This window comes from Caretta caretta, chromosome 18 (assembly GCF_965140235.1).
Source record: "Caretta caretta isolate rCarCar2 chromosome 18, rCarCar1.hap1, whole genome shotgun sequence".
In the NCBI taxonomy this organism is placed as follows: Eukaryota; Metazoa; Chordata; order Testudines; family Cheloniidae; genus Caretta; species Caretta caretta.
The window spans coordinates 14,572,516-14,594,235 of NC_134223.1; the positions used below are offsets into that span (position 1 = coordinate 14,572,516).

At 54.6% G+C, this 21,720-nt stretch overlaps 2 protein-coding genes across 9 annotated transcripts in view; one reads left to right on the forward strand and one right to left on the reverse strand.

The window, feature by feature from the left end:
• The window catches only part of SAMD11 (sterile alpha motif domain containing 11), a 219,521-nt gene extending 203,464 nt beyond the window's left edge, over positions 1-16,057 (forward strand). For 4 of the 8 annotated variants that reach the window (XM_048824757.2, XM_048824760.2, XM_048824758.2 and 1 more), the window contains 3 exons: positions 5,849-5,973; positions 11,509-11,619; positions 14,631-16,056. In XM_048824757.2, the coding sequence (XP_048680714.1) occupies positions 5,849-5,973; positions 11,509-11,619; positions 14,631-14,879 (485 nt within the window). In that variant the 3' untranslated portion in view covers positions 14,880-16,056. Of the gene's footprint in view, positions 1-5,848; positions 5,974-11,508; positions 11,620-14,630 lie in introns of all 8 variants that reach the window. The other 4 variants (XM_075121114.1, XM_048824766.2, XM_048824759.2 and 1 more) reach the window with 3 other exon arrangements.
• A 1,771-nt stretch (positions 16,058-17,828) lies between these two features.
• The window catches only part of NOC2L (NOC2 like nucleolar associated transcriptional repressor), an 82,750-nt gene continuing 78,858 nt past the window's right edge, over positions 17,829-21,720 (reverse strand). The window contains exons 18-19 of the mRNA XM_048824767.2: positions 20,696-20,824; positions 17,829-18,280 (exon numbers count right to left, since the gene is read on the reverse strand). Of these exons, the coding sequence (XP_048680724.2) occupies positions 18,120-18,280; positions 20,696-20,824 (290 nt within the window). The 3' untranslated portion in view covers positions 17,829-18,119. The remainder of the gene's footprint in view (positions 18,281-20,695; positions 20,825-21,720) is intronic.

Sequence of the window (21,720 nt, forward strand, 5' to 3'; positions counted from 1 at the left end):
CTCACTGATGCAACATGCAGACCCATGAGTAAAGGACGTCCCAGTGCAAGGTGGGACTTGAACTGCTAGCTCAACCCAGAACCAAAGAGATGCATAGTCTAATGCCTTAGTTGAGCACTTAAGAGCTAGATGCTGCATCCTGTGAGAGTCGGGGGGGGGAGGCCTCCTTCTTTATAAATGAAAGAACTGGGCAGGATGAGTGCGGCTGCCCTTCACATGTGGGCCATTCGGGAACACCATCCAGCCAGAAGAAGGAAGCAATTTCTCTGACAGGCAGGTGGCCAGGATAACTATCCCTACTGCTTCCAACAGATGAGGCTTCCTCGTGGGAGCCTTCCCCTCGCAGTCATTTAAAGGGGGATACATGGTTCTGTGCTCTGGCCACCCCATGCGCAACCCCACAGAGCAGGGTGTGGATTGCAGTCGGGAGTCCACTCCCATCAAACTATCAGAAACTAGAATGTGCCCTGTATTATTACTACTTATGATCAGGGCCCCGTTTAAAGTGACCCATCCTCTTTCTCAGGCTCCTCCGGTTTCGGGGACCATTGCTGTGTTGGATTGCAAGAGGGTTCCCTTGCTTTCAGCTAGCACCCCATGTATTATTATGAAAGTTGTGAATGGTGTTGCATCAGTGGCCCCAGCTGAGATCAGGACCATGTTGTGCTAGGCACTGATCAGACACATAGGGCACGTCTCTACGGAGAGTTAGCGCACGACAGGCTGGGGAGTAAATCTACAACCCTCTACTCTGCCACTTTCTACCTGGCCGTATGGACCCTGTACTACCATTTCCGTAGTGCAGAAACAGCAGTAGATCAGCGTGCACTATGGAAGTTTTAGTGCACGGTAGCAGGGGCCACGTAGTGACTGTGTGCATGGCAAGTGCGGCGCTGTAGATTTACACCCTAGCTTGCCGCACAGTAAGTGGCCATATAGACGAGCCCATAGGAAGAGTCTATCCACATAGACAAGACAGGTCAAGGGTGGGGGGGGGGGGCAAACTGAGGCCCAAGGCCACACTGCAGGTCAGCAGGGGAGTTGGGAATAGAACTTATGTCTCCAGAGCCCCTGGGCAGTGTCCTGGACCGTGCTATCTCTCACACGTCTTTATGCTACAGGTGTTTTGGGGCGCTTTGATTAACCCGGGTCCGAGTAGCGTGACCACAGATTGCCCAACAAATGGCCAGACTTGGCCCCAGGAGGAGTTTGTGCCTGAGGACAGAAAAACAGACATTCTCTTCACTCTTTCCTGTCCATGGACTGCTATTGTAGCTCACAGGGGCCGGAGGATATGCTGGACGCTGTGGTGAGGAGATACAGACCCTGTCCCAAGGAGCTGACAATCTAAAGAGGCCAGTAGCATGACAGACCCCAGAGGATGGGGGAGAAGGGAAAAGAGATGGCTGGAGTCTCAAACAGAACAGGGAGGGCTCCTCTCTTGCTTTGGAGGCAGAGAACTGGTTTCTGTCCCCGATGACAAAAATATTGACGAGGCAGCCGGAGTTTGGTCGATTCCCTGAGCCGCCTCCTGGGAATCTGGCAGCTGCCGGATGACCTCATCTCTTCAAGGTTTCAGCGGAGTTGTGTTCTCGCGCCCCCCTTCCCCTCCCCTTTCTACTGGAAAAGGTGAAGGATGGAGTGTGCGGGAGGCTAAAATCCTTTTATTGATCCGCAGTCTGGAGAGCAATTAATGTGAGCCTTCCAGTGCTGCTTCATGACCCGAGCCCGCAGTGGTGGGTGTGTGTGGCGGGGGTGGGGGGCGGAATGGGAGAGTGATAACAAGACTGATTAAACCCATCTGTGTGTTGGCTTCTGGGCCTGTTCTGAGCTGGGGAGGGGGAGGGACGGGCGAGCTTTGCTGCTGATGCTCTTGGCCTGATCAGACGCCTGTGCAGAAAACAGGGTCTGGCTGTCGGGACTGAGGCTCTGTTGGCAGTGAGGAGAGGCTAGATCCTGCGCTAGCTGACAGGCCTGCTGTCTGGGCTTACACATGTCCTAGTGCTAATGCCCAGCTCATGCCCAGTGACACCAATATCCGTGTTTGTTCCCCTCCTCTCAGGCTGCAGTGCTGGGGACTGAGAGCCTGTATTGTCTCCAGAATAGGTACGGCACGGGCAACTCCACTGCAGTCCCCCCTCCACTGCCCTGTCAGCCTGTGTGCCTCAGCTCTGCCCTGTGGAGACTCCTGTTTCTGGAAGGGATGGGTAGTTCAGTCTCCAGGACCCTGGGTCTTTCTACCACAGCTGCCCAAAAAGTTGTGGGGTGGGGGGAGGATTATTTAATACCAGCTGGCAGGGGGGTGTTTTTCTGTGGGTACCTGTCCACAAAACCCTGGCAGGGGATGATGGTTTTCACCCTCCTCCAAGCTATGGTCCCATCTGGTGAAATGCTCTGTAATCCGTTATCAGTCCCTTGGCTCATTATTCGTCACTCAGTGAGAGAAGAGGAGCCTGGCTGGGGACAGATGCTGCTGTGTCCCCACTGTCTAGCAATATCCAGCAATGTGCCGTGACCATCAGAGGGAGCTTCCCTTATAGACCTTTGGAATCGATTCCTTATCATCCTTCTATTAACGGCCCCAAAGGTGGGTTTGTACGGTCATGTCCTGAGATCTAGCGGGCTGTGCAATAGCCTCTCTAGGGAAGCAAATGGGGGGGAAGCGGGTAGGGGCTGTCTTGGGACATTTACAGTTAGGCTGATCACTGAGTTAGTTGAAATCCACGAAGCTCTGGGTGTTTGCCACCTCCACAGAGCAGGTTCTCTGGGGGAAGTTGGGGCCCGGTTGCAATCAGCAGGAGTTTTAATACTGGCTTCAGTGGGGCCAAGATTTCAGCATCTCTCTCTTAACTTCTGTGCTATAGAAATGCTAATAGGTCGGAGCCCAGTGTGCTGGTATTTCCCCTATTTTTCAAGAACGCTTCCACCCATCAGCGGGAGTGTTTTCCTGGTATAGATGGGGAGGGGAGGCAGACCTTTGGAGATCAGTGCTTTGGCGATACTAGCTTTCTCTGTGTGTGGAAAATATTACTTGTTGCCCTAGGGCAGGGCTGCTCTTGCCCTGAGTCCTGGAGACAGCAGGCTGACTGCGTGCATGGCTGTGGGCATGGAGGGATAAAAAAATGGATGGGGAGAGGGCTGCCTGGCAGGACTGACCTTGGGCTCAGCTCCGTTAGTGATATCAGCAAGGCCACAAATAGAGCCGACGGGCTCAGTACATCTCTCCAATTCTACCCCAGGAATTGTAGGATCACTGGCAGGTGCTGGCAGGAGGGGGAGAGGGGGAGGGATTTCCCCAAGAGTTACAGCAAGACTTACTAGCCCTGTCCCCTGACATCAGCCCTTCCACTTGCGAACAGAGCTGAATGTGACCTTATCTCCATAATCTCTGGTAGGGCTCTGGAGATGGCCTGTGGCAGGCAGGTACTGCCCAGCCTCCCTGTGGAGTCTCGGGCAGCGCCTGAGGCCAGGCCTGGCTGACTGACTGGAGAAGGCTGTAGTCCTTGGCTTGCCTTTGGAAGAAGGAAGTACCTAATTTTAAAGCCGTTGGCTGTTGCAGTCAGATTCCCTCGGAGACGCTTGCTCCGGCTGCAGATGGAGGCGTCTTGCCCATGTGTCGGCTGTGCCTGGAATAATTGAGTTCAGTGTCACTTCCTCTACTTACCGAGCTGCAGCCGCTTTCCCAAAAAAGGAGGGGAAAAATCAGCCATCCCAGTGTCTCGCTAGCTTCACTGTAAACAGCTGGGAGTTTGGGTTCCAGAGCAGGGGACAAACCACAAATGAAAATGATAATGTAACTAAAGGAAACTCGTCTGTCTGTCCACCCGTCTTATAGTTGGGAGGGAAGGGAGAATGCTGCTCCTCCAGCGATGTCCCAAACCCCTTTGGGTCCTTTCCCCCCTCCAGTCTCCCTGCAGCATGGGAAAGCTAGTCATTTCCACAGACGCCTTTGTAAAGGGGGATGAAAGTTCAGTGAAGCCCAGGCTCTTGCTGACTGGGAGGAGAAGGGGGTAAAGTGGATCAGAGATCTACGTCCGGAGCATGTGGCGGAGAGTCAAGGTTCTATCTCTGGCTTTTTCACATCGCTGGAGGGACCCACTGGGCTTTTGAAGGCCTCAGGATGGCATGTCATGGTGCCACTGGACCCTCTGCAGAGTGTAGCTGGCAGAGAGCCCCGCTCTGTAGGACAGGGCATGTAATACTTGCCTTTGCTGTGAAAGGGAGATTGCAGTGGGGGACAGGGGCTGAGGATAGGAGCCAGGGTTTAGATTCTGATCTCCACTCAAGAGTCAGGGAGAAGCTGAGGATCCGTGACCTGGGCTGTAAGGTATCTGGGGCAGGGACTGTCTTTTTGCTCCGTTTTTGTACAGCCCCTAGTACAATGGGGTCCTGGCCCATGTCTGGGGCCCCTAGGTGCTACAATCATACAAATAACAATAAAATGGCCCATAAGGAGCAAAGCTCTGTGGATTCCAGTCCTCCATGTGGCTGGAGGACAGGACAGGGGATACTCAACCCCTTCTCATCCCCCCACTCCACACCTCTTCAAAGGGGTCAGGAGGGAGACAGACAATTCCAGCCCCTTTTTCAAGTGGACGGATGTGGCTGAGGACGATGCCCAGCACCAAATGGTCCAGAGGATGCTCTGAAACCTCCACAACAGATCACCTGCATATCACGTCACTTCCAGTTATTGGTTGGCTCATGCCCTGAAGCATGAGAGTTGATATGAGAGTTTTACCCTCTCCAGTGTGACTGTTGATGTTCTGATTCCTGTAAATATCCAGTCCTTTTGAGCATCCTCCTGAGCTCTTGGCCTCAGTGGTTGCATAGGCGGTGAGTTCCACAGGTGAATAAAGTGTTTTCCAAACGAGTATTTTCTGTTATCAGTGGTAAATACGTGGGCGGTCCCCTTGCTCCTCTGTTGTGATCTAGGTGAAGCTGGAGTTGCCTGGCTGGTTTTTCTCTCCATGGTTTCTCATTCTCCAGACCTCTGCCCTGTTCCACTCTGGGCTCTAGTCCAGCTCTCTCCTTCCATGTTCATCCCATGCTGTCAGGCACTGGGAAGCAGGGAAAGTTCTGCTCTCCTCTTCTGGGATTGGAGCGCTCTCTCTGTCACCTTCCGGCCCTGCTGACAGAGCTGGGACTTGAACTGCTCTTGCGTTTCGGAGGATTGACTTGCCTGCGTGAACTGCACCATGCTCGTCTCAGAGCTCCAGTGAGGTTCTTTGGGGTCACCTCCCCATCCAGCTAGACTCTGCCCCAGCAGAGAGAAGGGGCGATATGCATTTAAACCATGGCGACGGGTGTTAGGCAGCCGGCTGTTTTGGGCTCAGGGGATTTAAAACAAAGGTTTGTTCGTAAGGGGTGAAAATTCTCTCCTCGACAGCAGCTCCAGCCAAGCAGCAGGCTGCCGGGGCCGGGTGTGGGGGCTTGTTATCATTTGGAGCACGTAGCGGGGAGAAGGGCTGGGGGAGAGAAACTCCCAGGGCAGCCGGAGTTTTTCCATTTTGTGGTGCGTGTGGAGAAATACACCTTCGGGGGGCATCTCTCCCCTGCCCCCTACCCCCCTTTGCTGCAGCTGAAGAACATTAAACACATGAAAAACATTAGAGGGGATTTTCCCCTCCCTCCTGCCCCCCCCCCAACACCTTTTCCGAGCGAGGGACCTCCAGGAGACAGAGGCCCATGAATTGACCCTGCCCAGCATTTTAATTGACAGGCCATTAAAAATGGATGTGCGGCTAGAGAGAACTATTCAGATCGCAGGCCTGTTGCTGTCCGTGTGGGATTTTAATGATTTATGTTTCCTTCTCCTCCCCCTCCCCCCCCGCCCCAAACAATCCAGGCGCCATGGGAGGTCTGTTCTTGGATGGGGAGGAGAGCCCTGCGCTGGAAGACATCAGCAAATGGACAGTGGAGGATGTCTGTAACTTTGTGGGCAGTTTGTCTGGCTGTGCCGAGTACACTCAGGTAAATTCACAGCAGCTTGGGAAACATTTGGCGGGGGTGGGAGGGGAAGGGGGAGGGAGAGAACTCGCTCCAGCTCTCCCCCCCTCCCCCAACCCCTGCAATCAATCAGAGCAAATGTGGTGGAATATTTAAGAGAGCCCTGCAGGGCTGTCAACTGTCTGGCTTTCCTGTTTTCCTACCGGATTGGGGCTTAACCGCCCTGCTGCCAGTAGATGCCCCCGGGGCATGGAGGGGTGTGTATGTGGCTCGCAGTCAGGAAGGTGGGAGAGGGGGAGGTAGAGGGTGGCTGCTGCTGGGTGGATTACAGCTAGCAACTCCCCGCCTTGGGAGAGAGTGTGTGGAAGTCGGTAGTGTCCCACAACCAACCTGAACACAATGCTGGCTTTGTGCCGGGCTGGCCTGGGGCGTGTTATAACGAGGGACTGGGTACTGGGTTTGAGTGCCGTTCAGAAGGGCCTTTTCTCAGGGAGCGCCAGGAGCTGGAAGCCTGTGGCATCTTCACCAGAAGGCAGCACCGGGTTGGCCTGATTGTTTCTCTCTGGTGCCTAACAATAGCTCCGCCTCCCTTGAGCACTGTGCCAGCCGGGTGCCGAGGTAAAAAGCCACTTGCCATCAGTGGTACAGCTGGGCCAGACTTTGGCCTCCAGAGAGTGCAGTTCAGATTCCACTGAGGTCAGACGGTCTCATCTTAAAGCTCGGCAGCACTGAGCGATCTCCGCTCCAGCGAGGGCTCACCGGCCGCGGGTGGTGGGGAGCGCTCCAGGGGCAGAGCTCTGGGAGAAGGGGAGGAAGCTGTGAGAGACCCCTCCCTCACCCACTAAATTAATTGCCACACAGAGTCGTTTTGTTTGTTTGTTTTTTAAAGCCTTTTGCAGTGGGAGCAATGCATCCATCGGTGCTGCAGGGTTCATAAAGCCGCTCAGTGTGAGGCTGCTAGGTGGGACACGAAAAACAACCCTGCTTTTTGGCTCCCACGGCTGTTGAAGTCCATTATAAATACCCCATTGAGCGCATGCACGAACAGCAAATGCAGATTCCTGAGCTGTCTGGGACAGCTCTTTAAAGAGGGCACAGTGTGCTCAGGAGAGAGAGAGTGACAGAGATGGGGGCTGGGGATGAGAGCTAAGAGAGGTTTAGCTCAGGAGACTCCAGCTCCTCTTGGAACAGATGCACTCAGACAGGGAACACCGGGGAGATCCAGGCACTAAAATGTAGCTCCTAAGGGGAAGAGGGAGAGAGGACATCAAGGGAATCGAGCTTAACAAAGACCGCTCCCTTGACGCACAGAAAGTGAGAGAGGGCAAGCCTGGGGAATCCAGTTGACTGGAGCCCGTGGGGAAGCCACCGCTTGGAAACGATCCGCTTTGTCCACTTGCTTCTGAGCTGCCTGAAAACTGATTTTCAAAAGCTCCCTCCCTTCCCCCCCTAGCTCCCGGAGCATCCGGCATCCCTGCCTCTCCCTGAGCCATTCTGGCCAACAACCACACAGCTGAGCTGCTGCTCAGAGTGTAATAAGGGCCCAGCAAGTGACCTTTCCTGCAACGGCTTGATCCCCAGCCAGTGTGAGAAAGCCAAGGCCCGGCATTGGCGTTGCTCTGGGGAGCAGGCCTTGGGAGAGCAGCTCAGGCGGCTGGCGTGGGTTTCGGGCTCTTTCGTTCTCCGCGGGTTGCACAGAGAAAAGATCTCCTTAAAGATGGTCCCCTAGGGGAGGGGGAATCTGGGAGTCGGGCTTTGCCGTTCATTATGGTGGCCGGGAAGCAACGCCTCCCTTCCCGCTCTCTGGGGTGGCTGGCCGCGGTGCGTTCACTGCAGAGTCTGTCCTCCTGTGCCCCCGAACCGTGGTGTTAATCTCATTCTGACAAGCTTCATTAAAACCACCTGTGAGCCTGGTGCTTCCTCAGAGCCAGCAGCTGTGCCTGCGAGAGGGCGGGTCTGACAGAGATGGGGGGCCTGCGAGTGTGTGAGAGAAGGGGGGGGCTAGGACCAAGAGTGGGGCTTGAGAGAGCAGGGGAATATTGGGGGTGACGGAGAAAAGGAAGCAGTGGCCGGAGGGTGTGTGAGAGAGACAGGTTTTCATGTCTGGCGTGGGGGAGGGAAGGGCCGGGGGCGTTGGTGTAGAAAGCAGGCAAGGGATGCCTGGGGGGAGAGGAGAAGTCAGAGGGCAGGATCGGGAGAATGTGTGTATTAGTGAGGCGGGGAAGGGGGTAGGTTTCGGGGTGGGGGAGTGTGTTAAACCAGCCCAGATCTGGGGTAACTCACTGGTGGGAGTGGAATTCCTCTGGATTTACACCTCCATAACAGAGCAGAGGGTGACCCCACCGCTGCAAGTGTTGAGGCAGGTAGGAAAAGTGGAGAAATCCTGAACACATGCACCTTGCCAAAGACTCGGCCATTTACACCTCCCAGGGCTCCCTGCGCGCCTCGGGACAGAAAATCCATAGGTGACTGATGGCCTGGCTCAGCAGCACTCTCGGCGCTGAGCAAACCCGAGCCCTGTCAAATAATGGGGCTCACGGTAAACAACCCCAGCATCCCCTCGCAGCGTCCTGGCTGGCACACAGGGAGTTAAACAGCTGAGGCTTTTGTCGTTCATCATGGTTGTGTGCTTAATAGGTTTTTACTGTGTGAAAAATCCAGCGTGCAGGGGTGCTGCAGAGCTGTCTGCGTTCTCTCCTCCCAAACCACAACTGCTGGGGAGGTCTGGCACTGGCCCGCACTGTGCTCCCACCAGGAAGCCCAGCAAGAGCTTGGCAGTGACGCTGTGCATTCGGGAACGTGTTTCAGAGACACCAAAAAGTAACATAATTGAAAACAAAGTCGTCCTTCCCGATCTCCATCAGCGTCCATCTTTGTGTCCCCCACCTGGTGAAGTTAGGCCTCCCAGTATGCTAGGGTTAGGTCTTTGGGGGGCAGAGAGCTGAGCAAGGGAGCCTTTTGGCTCCTGGCCATGTTGGCTCTGTAGGAGGGAAAGAAATCGGTCTATCATGTTTCGCTCGGTCAAAGAGCAGAAACACACACTGCAGCCATCAAGAGCAGCTTTGCAACAGCTCAGCTGCCTCAGCCCCCACTGCTGTCCAAGGGGCTGGTTCTGCGATGCAAGACACAGCTGAAAAGGAACCTACTCGAGCAAACTGGAAGCCCCCCTCCCTTGGCTGTGCTGCCCTAACAATGCTCTGCGAAGCAGCTCCGCAACCAGCAGGAGCCGATTCAACTATTAGCCAGCGCCGCAGCCCACAGAAAGTTCGCCCCGGCGCGAGGCCAGCACTCGCCCTGGCAAGTGGAAAAACCTGGCTGGAGTGAAGGGGTGGTTCAGTGAGGAGGAGAAAATCTGCATGTGCCCTGTGGAACCCAGGGTCTGCCACTGAGTGGAAATGGCTCGGTAGCAAATGAGAACAATGACTGAGTGGTGTTTTACACTCCCGCATTGGAGCGGCAAGCACTGAGCCAGCATTAATGGGACAAAGATGCTGGCAGGGAGATGGGTACAATTACATCCCCACTTTAGAGATGGCAAACAGAAGCACTGGGGAGGGGGGTGTCTTGTCTGAGGCAGGGCTGGGGATAGAACCCAGGCATCCTGACTCCCTGAGCTGGGCTTTTACCACAAGGCCTGTTAGAGGACAAGCTGCTGCTTGAGCCCATCCGTCAGTGTGATGGGGGCAGAGCAAACTCTTCAGAGTTCTTTTTTTTCCATTCCGTTTTTTCCCCTTTCCTTGGGAATGGTGTCTGGATCAAAGGGTGTTTAGGGATTTGTGTACGTGTATAACAGAGGTGTGTGTGTGTGTATTTGTGTGCATGTATAATAGAGGGGTGCGTGTGTGATATAGATTACATATAAATCTATACGATAAAATTCCAGGATTGTCACTCTGAAGCCTAGAATGTCTGTTGAGTCAGCGTGGAGCAATGGAAAAGCTACAAACATGGCCGAGCGCTCGTTTTGTTTAGAATGTCACCCCCTCACTGGGATTCACAGCCTGATACCATCCAGTTTTTAAGTTCTCAGCTGTTTTGGGCTTTTTTACACACACGATTTTCTGAATTACACCTGGGCAACAGCACAGGCTTCAGCTCCTAGTCACTGTAACTAGATAAGTTTCAGGAGGATAGGTCCATCAATGGCTATTAGCCAGGATGGGCAGGGATGGTGGTCCTAGCCTCTGTTTGCAGGAGCTGGGACTGGGCGACAGGGGATGGATCACTTGATGATGACCTGTTCAGTTCATTCTCTCTGGAGCACCTGGCACTGGCCACTGTCGGAAGACAGGATCCTGGGCCGTTCTTCTGTTCTGACTGTCTGTGTTGTAATGTCACTTCGGGTATTCTAATGGGGGTGGTGGGTGTCTGAGAAACCCACTGCCCCACATGGGAGTCACTCGTTAGCTCTCCGTTCAAAGGGGCGGGTCATTTTGCATCGTTACTGCTGCCCGTCTAAGCTGGGAGGTAGTGCTCATTTGCTTAGCACAAAACCCTGCCCTGCTCAGTGCAGCACCGAGGGGGTGCATAGATTTTTTATCTAATTAATTTAAAGTGGATGTTAGCACAGATAAAAGGGCAGGACAGAGTGTGAGTGTCGTAGCTGAGGAATGGTTTGTATGCGGCACACACTGTCCAGCCATCTGTCTGTCGGGCATGTGAACAGTGTTTAGGGCCTTGGTTTTGTTTAAATCAACTCTGAACACGTTATTTCCTGGCAGTGGATGTTTCTGAGAAGAACGTCTTTGACCGGGAAATCAAATGTATAAGGGTACTTTGGAGGATGACCTGAGCCTTTTTAGATTATTCGGAAGCCCTCTTTTGTGTGGCAATGTAGTGGTGGGAGGGGATTCAGTCGTTATGTGCAGGGGTCCTACAGGACCAGGAGAGACCTTTGCAAAGCATCGTCAGGGCAATGTGTGGGATCTGGAAAAGCAACCACATTCTGGTATATGCCACCACTCTGGATGTGGCCGGAGACCCTACGAACATGCTTCATACCAGGCCAGCAACAGCTGGGAGTAACTTTGCGTTGCTGCGACCCTGGGCTGGATTTGAACTGAGGTCGCAGGGCCAGTGTACGTTAAGGCGGTTTATACCGGTGTAGTTACAGCAGCATAGCTAAAGACAGGGCGTGCCCCATTCCAGGCCTTGAGCAGGACTTTCCTTGCAACTGCTCCTCGTGGCTGCCAGGAGCTGCTGCGGCAGCAGACCGTGGAAAACTCTGCACCGTCAGCAGAGGCTTTGCTGGGCAGCGCACGTACATGGGAAGCAGCGGTTGGGTGGTGAAGTTCCCCAGCTTTGGGGAATGCTCTCGGAGCCCTGTAGTCTCTTTGGGGCAGGGGCTTTCTCTTTGTTGTGGGTTTGTACAGCACCGAGCACACGGGGGTCCTGGCCCAAGACTAGTGCTCTGAGGAGCTACTGCACAACAAATACCTCAGGCTAATAAATTGGTTACTCAGCTTCCCTGCTGCGGCCCCCTGTGCTGCCCGCTCGAGGCATGTGATGTGCCCTGTGCTGGCATTTGTAAGCATGGTGGTGTGCTTTGGTTGTCTGCAGGTATTCAGGGAACAGGCTATCGATGGTGAGACGCTGCCTCTCCTGACCGAAGAGCATTTACTGAACAACATGGGGCTCAAACTGGGACCAGCTCTGAAGATCAGGTCACAGGTAAGAACACCACTGCAGCCGTGGTGGCTGGTGTGGTCGAAACAGGGGCAAGTCAAAGCTGCATCTCCTGCTCCTCCCCCTCCTCCCCCCCCAGCTCTCTTACAATATGGGTGAAGGCCAAAACGCCAGGGAGCTCAGTCTAGTGGTTGATCTGCAGCACCAGGAGCTGGGTTCACAGCTCTGCACGCTGATCGTCAGTGATTCAGGCAAAGAAAGGTTAACCCCCCCCTTCCTTATAACCCGCCCCCTCCGCGCTGTGTGAGAGCAGGCTTAATTCACTAGCATGTGAGAGCTTTGAGGGAAGGCACTATAGAAGTGTCACCAGCAGGCTTGTTTGTCAACACAGCTGTATTTAGCATGCACGCACCAGGGTCACTCCCAGATGCAATGTAGACACACACACCCTTGGAGGCCAGGAGGGCTGAATCAGGCCTCTGCTTGATTAAAGAAGGTGGGGCCAAGCCTACTGTGCCCCCACTGGAGGCGGTGATCGCTCAGTCTCAGTCCCCCTCGGCCATGGTTTGGCGGACAGGCTTTAACCCACCCTGCTCTGAATGCCAATGGCAGACTCAGAGGGAGAGGCCAGATTGATGATAATTAACCAGCACTTTCCTGGGATTTAGAGCCATTTGTTCCTGTTCGGGTCAGTGTGTGTGAACTGTCCAACAAAATTCATCTAATAAACACAAATTCTACAGGGTCTAATATAAAAACACCAGGGGGAATTTTTTTTTTTTTTTTTTTGAAGGGAAGTCAAATGTAGTTTATGAAGGCACCTGCAGTTCTAAGTCGAGGGTAACGTTAAAAGGGAAAAACATTTCTAACCGGTATTTGTAAAAACAAAATGCACATGGACACATCCATTTGCACACACGTAGGTGTATTGTTGGAAATAAAACGTTACGGGCATGGGTGTTTAATATAAATTCCAGTACCAGAATGGTTTATATCTAATATAAATTCCATAAAATGTATGTACAGTAATGTATGTAGACATTCATTACTGTCTTACATGCACGTGATGTACACAAGGGTATACAGACATGTTACATACGTATGTGTGTTAATTTATGTAAATAACCATGCTATAGTGACATACACACACACACATAGGTTTAGTTTCCCTTACCCACAAGCTAGACATTTGTTATATTATGTTAAAACAATCAGGGTAACTTTATTACTTTCCCTGCAGCCCTTACTGTTTATGAGGGGTCTAATAAAAAGGTTCTGTGGGCAATTGTTCCCTGTGGATCAATTTGCTCGGAAATAAAACTCTTACATTTCTTAAAAACAGAGCACTCCAACTCGCTCACAGTCGGACTTGGTTTAGATTTTTGGGGGAGGGATGAGATCCAGTTTTAAGCCCTGCCTCTATAATGGGGGGGGGGGCGGGGCAAAGCCTCCCCAACAGAAACCCCAGCCTGTGTTTCTATTTAAGCTTAAATGCAAAACAGCTCTGTAGGCACAGAAACAGGGTGCGCACTTTGGCCCCGGTTGGGAGGTGAGAACTACTGCAGGGGAAGTTTCTGTGCCTTTGGGGCTGTGCAGCCTTCTATGCATTTGACAACAGCTCCCTCGCCCCCCCCACCCCGCAATGGAAAACTAGGCATCCAGGAGCTCAGCACCTTCCCAAGCCACAGCACACGCCAGGACGCTCCTTTGCCTTGGTGCAGCTCCCAGGCTGTTTTCAAGTTGGGCTGCCGGCAGGAGAGAGACTCGTTGAGCTAATGTAGTTTAGTATTTTCCACAGCAAACAGGACTGCGAGGGAGAGGAAATGATAGCAGGTATCTCCACACATCCCTGCTGCGGTCTGCAATGTCCTGCTTGCCTTGCATGCCCCTGGTCGTCCCGTCCCCACCCCCGCCCGCCCCCACCCCAAAAGCAGCAAACTGCTCCCCTGGGTGGAGTGTAACAAGCAGATGGTGCGACTTCCCAGGAAAGGGAGGGAAGGGTCCCAGCTCCCTGATTTGGATTTAGCTTCAGCTTCAGGGCACGGGCAACTACTGCCAAGGGGCTGTATGCACCAGACCTTGGTTCATACACACTGGTTCTTTAGCACAGTCCACTCTCCCCATATAGCTGCAGGGATGGGGGGAGAGTAAAAGGCAGGGTGCTCCTCTCTTTTCCCTACCCCATGCCTCTTGCTATAGCCCACATGCTCAGCAGGTAGCCAGGAGCCACTCTTCTTTCTGGGGCAGTATGGAACTACTGCCCGACAGGCTAGGAGCGAGAGACAAGGGCTTGAACGTGTGCGCTCTGTAAAGAGGAGCGAGATGTAATTACCCAGGCTGGACTTCAGGCAATGCACGGCCATTAATGCTCTTGCACCTTGGCCTCTTCACGGGGTGAGGAATCATGGGCTCAGCGTCTGCTTCCATGTTCCTGCAGTGGCAGACTGGGGGCGTGAGTTATGCAGAGCAAGGTGGGGGCTGAGTTTGAGATGCTGAACTCCCACAGGTTTGACAGACTAGTCTTGTTTCAGAGCAATGATGTGTGTGAGTGACTGTGTTACCACTATCATGGCTGTGTCTGTTTGGAGTCACAAACGCTTCTGTGTGGGTCAGTGCAACAGCCCCAAAAGCGCTCAAACCAGGGTTAGAGGCAAGGGACTTGCCAGGGAAAAGGAGCTGTTGGGGCCAAGGAGGAGATGAGCCAACAGCCACGGCTACACAACACCTGAAATTTAGCAAAAAACAATATACGCACACCCTGGTCCCTTGGGTAAGTTTGGCCACCCTCTACTAGCAGGGAAAGGTGAGCTGGGTTTAAAGTGGGGCACAGAGGATGGTCTTCTCCCCATGGCTAATGTTCCATGGGCCTGCTCTGGTTTTGTTTTCTGGCACAGTCCCTACGCCTGTATGATCAATCCCTCCTTTTCACCATGCTCATGCAGCATCTTGGCCAGAGCACGCTACTGCCCTGCCATGCTTTGTTTCTATGGCCCAGGAACAGCATATGGTGCTTCCTACCTCCACTGCCTGATAAGCCTTTCTCCTGCTTGTTTTAGGTGGCCAAGAGAGTTGGCAGGGTTCTCTATATGGCAAGCTTCCCCATGGCATTCCCCCTGCAGCCCCCTGGCTTACGGCCTCCAGACCGAGACCTGGCGCCCACTGAGCTCCGCCCATCCTCTACGGGCAGCGTATCCTCCCCGTACAGCAGCAGCCTGCTCCCTGCTAGCCGCATCTCACCAAAGCAGGAAAATGGAAACCCCCCATTAATGGCTGGAATCAACGACACCACGAAACCGCCATCGTAACTGCACAGCCGCTCGACTCCCTCCAGTCCTAAGACACAGTGTGATGAACTCAACATAACGAGTGCGAGAGACGAGGGGACCCTCTCCCCCAGCCCGAGGGTCAAGGAAAGAGGGAAAGGGGGTTGTGTGTGTGCGCATTCACTTTTGTTTTGTTTTAAAAAACCCACAATAAGAAAAGAGCAAAGAAGGGAAAAAAAATCCAAAGATTTATTGAAAGCAATTCAAGGGGGAAAAAGGGGGTTGAGAGAAATCTGGCCGTGCTCCCTCTTTCCTGCTTGTCCAAACCCAAGGGAGAGCAGCAGGCAGAGATGGGAATGCTCATCTGTTTGCCTTCGAGGGAACACAGCTTTGGAGAACTGCTGGGGGTGACCCTGCCCACCAAGGCAGAGAGCCCCGAACTGTGAGCAAACCAATCCCCCCGCCCCCAAAACTGTACTCAGCTCTTTGTTCAGGTGTCTATGCATCTCTAGCAACTTTTAAACCAATACCAAAGACAGACAAAAGGCAAGTTCCGGTCCATGTTTACTTCAGTGCGGATGGTACGGCAGAGGTGGCTTTGGCGCTCTCCCTGGGGCAGGGGGTGCTGCCCCCCACGTGCCACGGTGCTTTTGCTGCACACAGAGACACAGACTATGGTGGCATCTCCTTGGCCCCAGCCCCTCTGGGACTTTGGGGGGGGGGGGAAGAACAGGGCCAGGGACTTTCTTGTAAAGAAAACAAACAATAGCAGAAGGGGTGTGGTGGGAAGGGGGGAGGGGTCCCCCCCCTGTGTGTGTACAGCAGACTCACTCATTGATACTGGTTTTTGGTTGTGGAGGGGTTATTTTCTTTTAAAGCCTTGTTACAGAGGTGGACGTAGTTGCACATTCTGGCCTGCTGAGGCCTATGCGACAGGTACCTGTGCGTGCCCATAGGAGGTAGGGAGGTCAGGCAAACCAGAGGGTAGAGTTTTTACTACTGTGAAGAAGACGGTAACTCCTGAGGTGACCTGTAACTTGTACAGTTGTGAACAACAATCACACATGGTACTTCGCGCTCTTGCTCTCTCTTTTTGTTTGCATGTGCTACCGTTTTTCTTATAAAAAATAGCTTGGTGGTACATTAGCTTCTTTATCTTGTAAAAAAACAATTGTCATTATTCATCCCATCACAATAAATGCTTTCCAGCAATCAGTTTAAATAAAAAAAGCACAAAGGGTCCTTGCTTTCCCCCTGCTCCGTGCCTAACTGCTAGCCGCTGCTGGGACAGATCTCCCACCTTGCAGTCACGCTAGGTCTGTGCTCCTGGGGACTCCAGCAGTTCTTTTGCATAAAACCGACTGCCCCTCAGGGTCAGGAGCTGGGGCATGTTTTGCTTCACCAGCCAGAGCTACTGCAACAAAGACTTTGGCACAGAGGAATGATGGGAGGGAGCGCACCCCCTAGTGAGGTTACAAGGCTCTGGTTCTGGCGCGGCAGGAGGTGAATGAAGAGCAGGTGTAGAGCTGGTCAAGAATGTATCCGTGTAGAAGTTTCTTGCCAAAAATAGGGTTTAGTTATTAAAAAAAAAAGGCAGGGGGACATTTGATTTTTGGCTGGGAAATGTCAAAAATCATTTTAAATTTTGACAAAACAGCACAAGGTAGGTTTGGCTGGGTTTTTATCCTCTCGGTCCAATCCAATGGCAGCCGGGGGGGGGAGGGGGTATGTGTGTGTGTCTCCACTTTAACTTTTATGAAGTTGGAAAAATGAGCATGTGAAAACCCCCGCGCCAAGGGCCTTTGTGCCAGGCTTGCAAGAAGGTGGAGGGGGAAATGACCCCTCAGTGTCTGCCACTAGTTTTTCACCAACAGTCCCTCAATCTCATCAGCTGTTCCTAATCTAAACCCTGCCCTAGGGAAGCAACCTTCCAATCGTTTCCTTCCATTTCTCAATCTGAAAGTTTCATGGTGATGCTCACGATGGGCAGCGCCATGCAATGGCTGGAGCACAGGGACCTGCAGGGGCTGGTTTCTAGCCCTGCCCGAGGCGCGTCACAGCCTTGCTGTGGGAGAGTTTGCCAGGAGTGTCTCAGAGGAGACGTGTAACAGGAACGTACTCGCTGTGTGTGCACAGACCAGCACGGGCCTCACCGTCACACCCACAAACACTTCTGAACACCATGGAAGCAGCAGGGGAGCCCTCTCCTGCTAAGGCAGTACTGGAAACGTTTGAAAAAATCAACCACACTGCTCCAGACCTCAGAGATGTGACTTGGTCCTGGAGCCACACTTAGCATCTCAACACATTTTCCTGTCAAATCTGCCTGCTTCCCACCCCTGCTGCAGCTGCCAGCCCTGCAAACTAAACATGGGGTCTGGGATTCAAGCTGGCATCTCCTCCCTGGCAAAGGCAGCTCTGCAGGCTAAAGTCCTTCCCCCCGTGGGGGTGAGCTGAAGGATGCACCGGAGAGCCTGGAACTGGTTAACAGCAAGGTGGTTGGTGTGAGAGCCAGCCCAGTTTGCTCACTGAAACCTTGTGCCGGAGGGACAACATGAAAACCCTTCTCGGCACCGAGGTAAGCAGCACACCAGCAACGCTAGCTCTGCCAGCCTGTCTTCGGTGGGGCCTGGCCAGCAGCACCTCTGGATGCAGACGAGCAAAGGGGGCTCAGGGGGGCGTAGCAGCCCGCCCTGAGAGGACGCGTTCCACTGGGGCACACGGACCCGCCGACCGGGGCAGGCCCTTCCATTTCCTTCGTCTGCCAAGTCATCCCTGTTCACCCCCACAGCTCGTGTGCGCGGACACAGCTCTGAGCTGCTTTTAATGACGGTGGGAAAAGTTTCCAAAGACCGGGCAGCTACAAAGACCCACCTGATAAGCACCCCGTGACCAGCCTGGCAGAGTGCCCAGCCCACTGGCGAATGGCCGCATGAGCAGAGGAACCTGTCCCTCCCGGGACTGAACCCTGCGTTATTTAAGGCACTGGAGTTTAATGAGGGCTTTTTATTACCTTTGCTGAGCAGTTGGACTGGTCCTGATGTGACCACACATTTCACTGCGTTCCCACAAACGTAACTCTGGTGGAAAAGGTCCAGGCAGCATCTCTGCTGCATCCAGGAGAAATTCTGCCCCGCTAGGGCTGCCCATCTCATGGGGCTCCTACCTCCTCCTTTGGGATCACTTGAGGCTTTCCCTTGGCCTACTTTGCATCACGACCAGCTTTGATTGTCAGCAAGGGCACAAGCTCGCCCTCCTAGGTGCAGAGCATTTGCAGAGTCTTTAGTCACCGGCTAGGTCGTCAAAGTAACTGTCATCAAGGTCCTCCACGATGTCCTCCTCCCCTTGGGCCAGCAGCTCAAGGTCGGCCGAGGACAGCCGCCCGGCATAGGCCAGCTGCTTCTGGGTCCCCTCCGAGGTGGAGGGCCCCTCCTCAGCTCCCCCTGCGGGCAGAAAGAGCAGAGAGGTGTAAATCCCATGCTACCAGGAGGGGGCAAGGCAGGCAGAGGAGGAGACCCATTGCTAATTAATCACAGACGCTAATTAACTTACCTACCGGTGCCGCTGCAGCTCCCAGGGAGCGCAGCGTTCGAAGCAGGGAGGGGAGAGGGAGCCGAGCAGAGCTCCTAAGAAACCCTGAGCCCTCTCCTCCCAGTTCCCATTAATCCAGTCACTTTTCCCTCTTGCTGATTTAGACTGGGGGTTGCAGGGCTTGGGAGCCACAGAGGTTCCTGACCCCAGGCTGAGCCCCATGTCTCTTTGAAGGTATTCGTGAGCTCCATGCAAAGCAGAGCTGGTTTCCAAGGACTGTGCAGAACTGCCCAGTCCCCCCGTAAGGCAGGCTACATTCGGCTTCCTCCCACCACATCCACAGGGACCTCCGGAGCCAGGGCTGCTCGGTGCCTGGTTCCTGGGCTGTGCTGGCCACAGACACCAGCATACTGCAGAGCTGGAGGCCAGCTGGGTCTTATGCCCACTTCCTCCTCTCGAGAGCTCCCAGGGTGGGGAGAAGTCGTGCAACACGAGTCAGCGGCCGGGGTGCTGCCAGCAAAACCCACTGGCCTGGCAGGAGACGCTCCAGTCCCTGCAGGCCACGCTGGCCATTAATGCTCATTAGCACTTCTGGATGGTGCCTTGGAAACGCCAGCGCACCAGGGACACCGAAAGGCCTCCCCCAGGGGTCGTGTGAGCGCCAGATTTCTTCTCTCTCTGAACCCCTGGGGGGCTGAAGCCTGGATGGCCTTAAAGCAAGAGCTAAAGAGAAAAACCAAAAACAAAAGAGAAAGAGAAAAAACACAAGTGACCTCCCGGCCTCTCTCCACCCTCCGAGAGGGATAAACCTCAGCCAAAGCGATCGGCTGGACACAGCCAGGAACCAGGCAGCCCCGGGAGAGCCTAGCCCAGCAGGTACTGGAGGCTTTCCTAAACTGCCTTTCGCTGTTCATTTGCATGCGGCCCCACTGGGGCCAGAACACGACCCTGCAGCGGGAGCCAGACCTGTCCATGCACTGTGCTCTGGGAGACAGGACAGCAGCATGAGGAGTCCTTTGAGGCACAGCACCATAGTATGGGGCCTCTGTCCCAGCCCAGCTCTTCCAAATGCTCCCGCAGCCCAAGGGGATGGGCCCCTAAGGCCTGGGGAAAGTTCCCTCTGGGACACTCTAGAGCACCTTGCCAGCCAGCTGGGGGGCCTCCCCGCTTCCCTTTCAGGCCAGCCGGGTGGGGCCAAGGGAAAGAGCACTCCTGGAGCAGACAGGAAAATGTTCCCAAGCATTTCTGCCTTCGCAGCATTGTCCCGTCGTGTATCTAATGCCTGGGATGTGTGTGCCAAGCCCCAGCCATCTGCCATGCCGAATCAGACCCATTCTGGGCAATGCTCTGGCTTAGACTCCCCCTAGCTAGCAAAAAAATCCAACCTGCCGGTCACAGGAGACCCTGCAGCCGCTTCCCACCAGAGCCCGTATCAACGGGGTTTGGGCATCGCGGTGCTGGCTCTTCCACTGCTCTGCAGCACTGAGATCGCGCTCCAGCCCCCACGCTCTCACAGACGGCAACAAACCAGGCTAAGGTGCCATCAGGCACGACAGGCCCTGGCAGGCTCGGCTCTGCTCTGCCAGCTGGGCAGCAGGAGTGACGGGTAACGCTGCCAGAAGAGAGCTGCTGAACATACGCCATGGGACCAGCGCCGACCAGGCTGCAGAGAGACGTGGGGCTCTGAGCCTGAGCAAGACAAGCGGCTGGCCATGCTTCAGGTTCTGGCTGCCCCCTGGGGACCTGGTTCCCGGTGGGCAACCTGGTTCTCTGTGTGCCCACAGGAGCACAGCTGGAATAAACTGCCCTCTCGCCTGCACATGTCCCCCTCCGGGCACCAGCTGCTAACGGAGAAGCACAATCGGGACACACGCTAGGGGTGATCCCGGCATTTCACCCTCCCCCCCCCCCCGCCCCGGGAGAGAATCGGTGGCCAAGGGGTTAAGCAGAAAGGAAAAGCATCACCACGGCTCTGCTCAGGTGAAGTGTTAAGTGCTCGCTGCCCGGGCAGAGCCTGGAAGCCAGGCCCTGGTGGGGAGGGGGGCTGTGCAAAGTTCATTTGAGCCTCTCTGCAGGTGGCCCCTGAAAGGAGATGAAAGGGACCAGCAGCCTGTTCATCCACCTGAGGCCTGAGCCTGAACTGCGGAGTGAGAACCCTTCCCATGCCCCCTGCCTGGAGCCGTGTGCCTCACACAAGGGGGCTCTTTGCCTTTCTCAGCGAGCTCCCAAAAACCAGGCTGGAGGACAGGCTTGAAACTTATAGACCTGTCCACATTTCCCTTTCCTTTCCCCTCGCGATCCCACACTCCTCCTCCCGGGCTGCTCACCCTCTGAGTCGCTTGCTTCCTCTTCCTCCTCGATTTCATACGCGCCCTCTTCGTCGTCATCCTCACTCATGTCCAACGACCCAGCTGGGCTCCCCGCGGATCCCTGCGCTTTCTTGGCCTTTGATTTTCCTGCAATTCATTTGTTTTTGGATTACACCAACATCCCGGCTGAGGCCCCTCGGGGCAGGGCATCAGTGCCGTGGGCACCCTCCCGTGAGGTGCCGGGGCAGACAGGGAAGTGACAGGGACAGTACCACAGCCATGTGCCCACTGGCTAACAGCCAGATGGTATGATCGGCTGCACTGGAGAGGCCAGAGTGAGGAATCAGCACGCAGAGCTGAACTATATAGATTCCCACACAGCTGCAAGGGGAAGGGGCAGGGAGTTCATCTCTGGGGCCGGGAGTGACAGCGAAGGCCCAGGTGTGATTACTGCTAGGTATTCATGTAGCACACAGCGGCCTGCCACGGCTTGAGAGGCGGCCCCTGCCTGGCAGCCTCCAGGAGACAAGAGCAGTTGCCACAGCTCAGCTCCCGCTGGGGTTGGGGAGACAGGGAGGAACGCCCTGCAGGAAGAAATGGCCCAGACAGCAGTGGACGAGAGGGAGACAGCTGGGAAGCGCAAGGAGGTGCTAAACCCTGAAACAGCGTCCAATTCCCCTAAGCATCTGCAATCTGCGCGTCACCGGGAAGAGGGCGGGGGAGGAGAGAGACACGTGCCCCGCGAATGGGAAAAGCATCAGGGAGGCAAAGCCTAGGTCCTGGCATTGTTGTAGAGCCCCCAACACCAGCCACCAACCTCCCACTAAACCCAGCGATTTACTGCCCATTCCCATCCTCTCCGCCCCAGGCCGCTAGGGGAACCGTTTCTCCGCAAGCCATGGGACTCCACCTGGCAACCCCGCTGGGCACCGTTCCTCTTTCTGTGCTCGTGGACCCCCAGCGCCAGGCCGGTGCTACTCACTCAGCTGCATCCAGAGAAGTTGGTCGTGAGTGCCCCTCGCCGCCCCCTCCCCCTCGCTCCC